Source organism: Clupea harengus, chromosome 8 (assembly GCF_900700415.2).
Source record: "Clupea harengus chromosome 8, Ch_v2.0.2, whole genome shotgun sequence".
Taxonomy (NCBI): domain Eukaryota; kingdom Metazoa; phylum Chordata; class Actinopteri; order Clupeiformes; family Clupeidae; genus Clupea; species Clupea harengus.
Genome location: NC_045159.1, coordinates 20022290 through 20030121, shown reverse-complemented (window position 1 = coordinate 20030121; position 7832 = coordinate 20022290). Strand labels below are relative to the sequence as shown.

The 7832-nt window shown below is 45.3% G+C and overlaps 3 protein-coding genes across 5 annotated transcripts in view; 2 read left to right on the top strand and 1 right to left on the bottom strand.

Annotated features, from left to right (window-relative positions):
* LOC105911342 (serine/threonine-protein phosphatase 2A 56 kDa regulatory subunit beta isoform-like) overlaps positions 1–1470 on the top strand; it is a 27543-nt gene extending 26073 nt beyond the window's left edge. Inside the window, exons 13-14 of the mRNA XM_031572242.2 lie at positions 1–44; positions 481–1470. The exon at positions 1–44 is cut by the window's left edge and continues 58 nt beyond it. Of these exons, the coding sequence (XP_031428102.1) occupies positions 1–44; positions 481–667 (231 nt within the window). The 3' untranslated portion in view covers positions 668–1470. The remainder of the gene's footprint in view (positions 45–480) is intronic.
* A 780-nt stretch (positions 1471–2250) lies between these two features.
* On the top strand, positions 2251–3685 carry zgc:110782 (uncharacterized protein LOC541358 homolog). Its single transcript, XM_012840139.3, has 2 exons — positions 2251–2346; positions 2592–3685. The coding sequence occupies exon 2, from the start codon at positions 2610–2612 to the stop codon at positions 3486–3488; it is 879 nt and encodes a 292-aa protein (XP_012695593.2). The 5' UTR covers positions 2251–2346; positions 2592–2609; the 3' UTR covers positions 3489–3685.
* Positions 3686–3839: 154 nt separating this feature from the next.
* Positions 3840–7178, bottom strand: bada (BCL2 associated agonist of cell death a). Of its 3 annotated transcripts, none has more exons than XM_031572243.2 (4): positions 6757–7178; positions 6346–6490; positions 5898–6133; positions 3840–5264 (listed from the first exon to the last, which is right to left on the bottom strand). In XM_031572243.2, the coding sequence occupies exons 2-4, from the start codon at positions 6476–6478 to the stop codon at positions 5151–5153; spliced, it is 483 nt and encodes a 160-aa protein (XP_031428103.1). In that variant the 5' UTR covers positions 6479–6490; positions 6757–7178; the 3' UTR covers positions 3840–5150. The 3 variants fall into 3 exon arrangements, with proteins under 3 accessions (XP_031428103.1, XP_012695595.2, XP_031428104.1); XM_012840141.3 differs by having other exon boundaries at positions 5907–6133; XM_031572244.2 differs by having other exon boundaries at positions 6346–6486.
* Between the last annotated feature and the right edge of the window lie 654 nt (positions 7179–7832).

Sequence of the window (7832 nt, the reverse complement as noted above, 5' to 3'; positions counted from 1 at the left end):
CTGTTTGATGACCTCACATCCTCCTACAAACTAGAGAAACAGAAGTGAGTGTGTCTGGAGTATTTGTGTGTGTGGTTCATGCCTGTATATGTTCAGTCTTTGTTTGATCTAGTTCCTGTCCTTTTGAAGTTTTGGAGGAATTTCTAAGTTATTAATTTATGGTGTGTATATGTGTGTGTGTGTGTGTGTGTGTGTGTGTGTGTGTGTGTGTGTGCGTTCGTGTGTGCGTATGTGTGTACATGCATTGTATGTGCGCGTATGCATGTGTGAACATGTGTCTGTGTGTGTGTGTGTGTGTGTGTGTGTGTGCGCATATGTGTGTGTGTGCGTCTGTGAACGTGTGTGTGCGTCTGTGTACGTGTGTGTGTGTGTGTGTGCGTCTGTGTACGTGTGTGTGCGCGTCTGTGTACGTGTATGTGTGTGTGTGTGTGTGTGTGTGTATGTGTGTGTATGTGTGTGAATGTCCATCCGTGTGTGCAGGGAGCAGCGGCGTGAGCGAGAGCGTCAGGAGCTCTGGCGGCGTCTGGAGCAGGAGAGCGACCGCAGGCTGCAGCTGATGCAGGAGGCCAGCCTCAACCGCAAGAACCTGCAGGAGCACCACACACACGCACACTCACACACACTCACACACACTCCGCATGATCCCAGCACCACCAACGCGTCCTAGAGCACCTACGCCAGGCCAAACCCTGAGCCATGCCGAATCTGACCCAAATCTGACCCTGGGGGGGGGGGGGCACCAGGCCAAACCCTGAGCCATGCGGAATCTGACCCAAATCTGACCCTGATGTGGGGGTGGGGGTGGTGGGGGGTAAAAAACAAACAAAAAAGCGAAAAATAAACACTCAGTGACACTCACATGATCACAAAGCTCTGATGCAAACATGCACACTTAAACACACACACTCGTGAAACACTCCAACTTGAACTGGCTCTGATGCAAACATACACACTTCAACACACACTTCAACACACACACACACACACACACACACACTCATGAAACACTCCAACTTGAACTGGCTCTGATGCAAACATGCACACTTGAACTGGCTCTGATGCAAACATACACACTTCAACACACACACACACTCATGAAACACACCAACCTGAGCTGGCTCTACATGTATTTGACTACTCCACTGAGCCGGTGAGAGATGTCTGGCGACTACACAGGGGAATAGGACAGTAACCATGGTGATGACGGTAACGATAGTAATCCTGATGTATATGAAAACATTAATGGTGCATTAACGAAACCTTCCCTGTAATTTAATATTTTGTCATTGATATTATTATTGGTTCAAATGGTGATTTCATATAGAAATGTAAGTAAGAATATATCACCGACAGATATGCTGAAATGAGATGGGGTGGGGGGATTTTAGCAATACGGGTCATGACTTCATTTGTATGTGCAGTGGATGTAACTTTCAAACTGACTTCTGAAGTAAAGGACTTCTCTCTGCACTGTCCTTTTCTGTGTCTCTTTAAAATGCATCTTATGTGTGAGTGATAATGTGACTGGGACATTTTCTGTTCTCCTCACCAGTTCTCATGGTCACATTTTACAAGCCATGCACTGCAACATGTCCTTGCATGGTTTAAAACTACGACTTTTGATATATCTTTTACTGAAATACCCCTGTCCTCCTTTTAAGACAGACAGTGCATGTCCATTGGTGAAAAAACTACAGCTGAACTACATGTGGTTTCTTTGTTCTTGCCATTTAATTATGTACAGTATATATCTCTGGTCACAGAGCGTCCATGAACTATTGTGTGTCGGACATTCCTAAATCTTTTAAATAGGGGGGTCATAGACATTACATGTCTGCCTCACTGTCACATTAAGGAGTTGAATGAGAGATAGAGAGAGCAAGGTGGGAGGAACTCTGCAGGAACTGTCAAGTGAAAACACTTCTATAAAAATGTGTAGAAAAATAAGTTAGATATAAGCATAGCTACAACAGATGATCCGCTGTCATTAATCAAAGGATACTGTATGATGCCTAAAGGTAAAGGTAAAAAGGTATTGGTGCCATTTCAAATTAGTTTCCACAAGGTTCGTGTGTAAACAGGAATAGATTAGCCTTCCTAGAGAAAATAATAGTTCCTCTCGTCATTCAGCGAAGATACAGCAGGGATTAGAAATACATCTGTGTAGAATGAATATTACACTCCCGTGTACAAGGCGGCGCTATACAGTGGCCACTAGCAAGGTACAGCACCACCAAACAACAAAAGAAAATTGTTTTTAACCTCTTGTGAACCAACGCCCATCCCATGTGACAGTTATTTGAAAACGTCAACTTCGCGGGGAAATTGAAAAGTTTTATACAAACGGTATGTTCCACCATTTTAGCGAATCTAATCTAATGTAACTTTTGATCATGCCAATCCACGTATTTCCTTAAATGACACACAGCAGGAAAAGTGATTAGCTATGATAACAGTTATGCACGTGGACTTCGTGCATGTTTGATATACCCACTTGGTTACATGAGTTTGGCTGTTTAAGTTATACTAGAAGGTTTCCATGCATGGAACCTTTTGAAACGCATAACATTTTGTTTATCTTGTCTTGTTAGGTTGTCCAGCCATTTTCGATGTTCCTCGCCATGCCCTCTCTGCAGGACTGTGTTCAGCTAAACTGTGGCGTGCATATGCCACTCTTGGGTTTGGGTACCTACCACCTCAACGGGGAGGAGCTGCACGCGGCAGTGAACGCGGCATTAGGTGCAGGGTACCGCACTTTTGACACGGCTGCAGTCTATGGCAACGAGGCAGACATGGGCCGAGCGCTCAGGGAACTCCTGCCACAACACGGTCTCACTAGGGATGATGTGTTCATCATAAGCAAGCTGGACCCGGCAGACCATGGTCCCCGTGCGCTCGACGGATGCCTGAGGAGTCTGGACCAGCTGGGTTGCGGCCCCATCGACCTCTTTCTCCTTCACTGGCCGGGCACCGGGGGCTTGGACGCGGGCGACACACGAAACGCCAGCAACCGTGCGCAGAGCTGGACCATCTTGGAGGACCTGTACGCTAGCGGAAAATTCCGGGCGATAGGTATCTCAAACTATACACCGTCGCATCTTAGCGAGCTTCTGGGGAACTGCCGCGTGACCCCCGCTGTATTACAAGCGGAGTTCCACCCCAAACTGAGCCAGCGCGAGCTTAGAGTGATGTGCAGAGAGGGTGGTGTGTGTTTCCAGGCCTACTCGTCTTTAGGTAAAGGAGCTCTGTTGAAGGAGCCAGAGGTGCGTGCTGTGGCGACCGCGTGTGGGCGCACACCCACTCAGGTGCTACTCAGGTGGGCCCTCCAACAGGGCGTGTCCGTGCTGCCGAGGTCGCGGGAGGCCCAGCGGGTGCAGGAGAACGCACGCGTGTTTGACTTTGAGTTGAGCCCACGAGACATGCTGCGACTCAGCAGCCTGGACTGCGGCTGGAGGTTCTGTAAGAGAGACCCATCATCTGTGGCCTAGAACCTCAGGGACCACCCCTTAAGTAAGAACAGAGGCGTCGTCTGAAGCTAGGTACCAGCCTGGGTTAGATGTGGTGCTGATTGAAACGGGTCATGCCTTGTTGTGGACCAGAATCAGCTGGGCTGGTTGCTGCTGTCTGTCATTGAACTATTGTCATTCAGTGGTAATTAACATGGTAATAAAATACTTTGACTAAGGACTGAAACTACTGATTAATATTAGTAATTTACAAAATATAACTAGCTTATTTCTCATTTATTTATCCCTTGAATGCGGTTTTAGGGAATTAGACTGAAGACTTTAGGTTTAGACTGAAGACTAAGTTAGAAAATAAATACAGCTCAGATTTCCTGCAGTTCATGAAATTCATTTATTTGACCAAAATGGTATAAAAGAAATACAAACACAGATCAATATTTTCATAAAAAAAATGAGTAAAAACATAAAAATGAGTAAAAACATGTTATCCGTTACATATGAAATTCCAAATGTCTACAAAGAGTGGTAAAAACTAGCATCTCAAATATTTCAGGTACACGTTCATTTCAAGTAGAACATCAGCAGTACGGCTTATCGCTGAAAGACTACCTCGAGAAGCCCTTTCCTCATCTCAGGTGGCAGGTGAGTCATAGCCCATCTAGCAGTGGACTTGAGGCCATATCTCAGCCTTACCCTAACTAGAAGGCCTTCGTCAGTAGTTTTGCAGGCACAGTCTGTGTGTAAGGTAAGTAAGTTATGCACAGAAGGCAAAGTGAAGGGGCTTCACGTGACAACATTACACACGCGGGTGTCTACAGGAATCCTGTACAACAGCAGTCTCCCACCAATGTACACACATGAAATGTAAACAATTAAAACAAACAGCAATAACATGAATGTATTATTTTTTTTTACCATAAATATTTAAATAATGTAAATGTACACGAAGGAGGCATTCCAGACTGGGTGCGCAGGCGGAACGCGTCAGGCAGTCTCCGTTGGCATTCAAAGCGGGCATACATACGCACAGGTTAAGTCCAACTACAGGTAATTCACGACGGCAAGAGCAAACTAAAATCCTGAGCCAGGTAAGGAGTGACTACGGAACACAATGTTCCATTCTCATCAGTATCCTCTGAAGAATCAGTTCTCACTGAGCAGAGCTGACAGCCCAGCTCCACGTGGCCTGTTGGTTTCAACAGTTATTTGGATTTTGTCAGCATATTTTCTAACCTTTTGATTGTACGTACACATTAAGCAATTCATATCTATACTTTATACTAGAAAAGGACATTGAACAAAATAACACTTATAATACAAATATTTTATATTTTAAATTGTAAATATTGATAAATAATCTTAAATATCTGTGAAGTGCCATCTATTTGTGTGAGAGCGATTGTCACTTTGGAGATTGTCAAATTGAACTAACAGTTATCGGTTTGTAAAATACACCTATTCACCAATTATTGCAAGACATTAATGTTTCCTCTTGTCTTCGGACTCAACTCAATTTCAGCCTGGCTCCAAACCATCCAGGGGTGTGTTCTACGCAGGTAGGAAGATTGTGGCCGTATATGAATCCGTGTGAATGGCTCAGTCGTTACAAAGGGACAAATTGGTTAAAGATAGTGCACTCCCTCCCAGCATGATAGAGCAAGGGTGTGAGGGCTTCCCCTTACTTCACTCTCTGCCCTCCTCCTCTCTGCCCTCCTCCTCTCTCTGGCTCCAGAGGAAGGAGAACCATCCACGCAACCCCTGTCCCTGGGTGCTAGACACCGGCACCCTCTTCTGTTCCTGGACAGAGGGAGAGACGGGCAAGAAGAAAGGTCGAGTTAGCAAGTAAGGAAAAAGATTGAGGGGAGAAAAAAACAAAAGTGGCAAGAATAAAGGTTGAGAGAGACAGGGCAAAAAAAAAAGGGGTGAGGGGTTGAGAACAGACAGAAAGGGGAAGAACGTTTTCACATCACGAGAAGAAGTGAGAAAGGAAGTGGTTGAAGCCTAATGTGTGCTGGTGTTTTGTGCTTGTTGCAAGAACATTCACACAGTCTCACGGGTACATGACCTGTGACTGTTCTAATCTACTTCCTGTTTACCTCTCGCTCTCCCACACCCAGCTCATCTACCCACAACTATTTGTTCCCCTCAACACTCCTTCCCTGACGCATCTTCATCATCTTCATCTTACAACACACACACACACACACATTCACATACACACCACCATAATTTCAGCTCACTCTTCATAACCCCATTTAGTCCTGCCCACACACACACCACTATTGTTTAAGCTCCCACTCTGTTTACAACCCCCTATTTCTGTGCACCCCACACACACACACACACACACACACACAACACAACATCACCTAAGCTCACACTCTATTACCCAACCTGTGCTGCCCTCCCCTTACACACACACACACACACCCTGCTCACCCCTCTGTCGAGCCAGGTGTCAAACTCGTCGCTCATCCGGCGGAGCTGGCGGCCGTAGCGTTTGGCTGCCCAGAGGGCGGCGGGTGCTGACTGGGACCTCCCGCGGAACGGAGCCCCATCCCCCATGCCCTCCTCTGCAGTCTGACCCCCGTCAGCAGGCTCCCACTCCTCGCATCGGCTGATGGTGTACACCTGAGACTCGGAGTACAGCCGCACACGACCCCCCACTGCATCACAGCCAGGTGGAAACAAGGAAGGGCAGGAACAGGGACAGAGAAAGGACACAGAGTTGACACTCTATTATGGAGTCCATTGACAACTTGAGGGGTCACTTCACACTTAAGATAGAGTTTAACCTACTGCTCCTCTCTGAGCTTAGTGTATTGTGTAATTTACTCTGAAGAGTTGCCTGGGTGGTTGCAGTGGCGGAGAACCTCACCTGATTTTGAGGTGTTTGGTGGGCTATATTGAGGGAAATTCAGATCAGTCTCTTTATCCATCTCTGTTTCTGCAGGAAGCACTCTCTCATCCAGATATGCCGGGTCAGCGCTGGAACCAGTATTTTTTTCCATGGTGAAACCTTGCTGGGTCAATTCAGATGATGAAGGAAAATCAACATTGTGTTGATGGTTGGCAGAATATCAGTAAGTTAGAAACAGCAACGTTAGTATTAACACTAGCTAAATAACATATGTATAATGTATAGCTTATGCACGAGACAATTCAACTAAAATAAGTATATTTCTTAAAGTGAAGGAGACTGTAAACGATAATGAAAAAGCCATACGGCCGCTAGTTATTTAAAGCTAGCTTCATATTGAGTATTGCTAGTTCGCTCCATCAAACATACCTCTGAGTCCGGATAAAATCCTGGACAATAGACTGAAGGTGTTGTAACCCCAGGTCGTTGAGTCAATGTTGTTCAACGTCCCCTCTTCTTGTCTATCTTAAATTATTTCTCCAAGTCAAGATCGATATTGACTGCCTCATGGTAACTGACACACCCAGCAATCAACAACAATAGTAGCGACGATAGCTAATTGCTTTAAATCTCGTTTTGGGTTAAGTAAACCAAATAAACACGCATGATTACGTCCTGGATTGGCCCTTGCAAGTAACATCGACTTTAAATGATTGTCTTCGCAATAAAATCGATCACTAGCGCTAATTCGCACTATCAATTGTCGTGCTACCGCGAAAATGATCTCATGTCAGCCTTGGCATTGTTGTTGTCTAGCGTTGTACTGTACATCGACAACACCGTTTCACCTTCTCAGCCAATCAGGTGAGAATGTATCCGTACGGGCAGCCAATAAGCGGGCACGATTGGCCTGTTTTCAGCCGCTCTGTCATCTCAACGTCACTGTTGCGATAGGGTTCTTGAGCTCGTGCGGTCTCGTGACTTGTTTACTTTGCATAAGAAGCACTGTGCCTAGGCGTGCGCAAAAGCCAATCCGCGAAAGCCAATGCGCATTTTCCCACATACCGTGAGAAAGTAAAGGAGTAAGCGCTGAACATTCTGCACGCCCTGAAAATTCCATGCTTTGTCTAGCTTCCAATGACTGGTTATTTTCATTTTTACAATGAAAATTATAATGCCGTAAATGAAATAATGTATTTTAACTCATCTTATCTCTCACGTATATCTGTTATTTATTCACATGTTTCATTACAGAGATATCCTCTGTCAATTCCCACAATGGACCTGGTTATAGTCCATTAAGAGGAATTATAAAATCGATTTCCCTCGAAGCATTACAGGTCAAGGTTATGTCGAGGAATGACTTAATTTCTAAAGTGCACTTTCTTGTCAGTTCCCATAGAGGGCGATCAACACCCAGTAATTATTTGTCAACCAATTGCTGAAACACCACGTGTTTCAAATGTATTGGGCTGTCAGAATAATAATATGAAGCTACGTCGATG

What these genes read in the sequence shown, in the direction of transcription:
- zgc:110782 (XM_012840139.3), top strand. Translation starts at nt 2,610, where the DNA reads ATGTTCCTCGCCATGCCCTCTCTGCAGGACTGTGTTCAGCTAAACTGT.
- bada (XM_031572243.2), bottom strand. Translation starts at nt 6,478, where the DNA reads ATGGAAAAAAATACTGGTTCCAGCGCTGACCCGGCATATCTGGATGAG. An exon ending in ACCAAACACCTCAAAATCAG is followed by an intron (nt 6,134 to 6,345) that starts GTGAGGTTCTCC and finishes GCTGTGATGCAG; the next exon opens with TGGGGGGTCGTGTGCGGCTG. An exon ending in TCGACAGAGGGGTGAGCAGG is followed by an intron (nt 5,265 to 5,897) that starts GTGTGTGTGTGT and finishes CCCTCTGTCCAG; the next exon opens with GAACAGAAGAGGGTGCCGGT.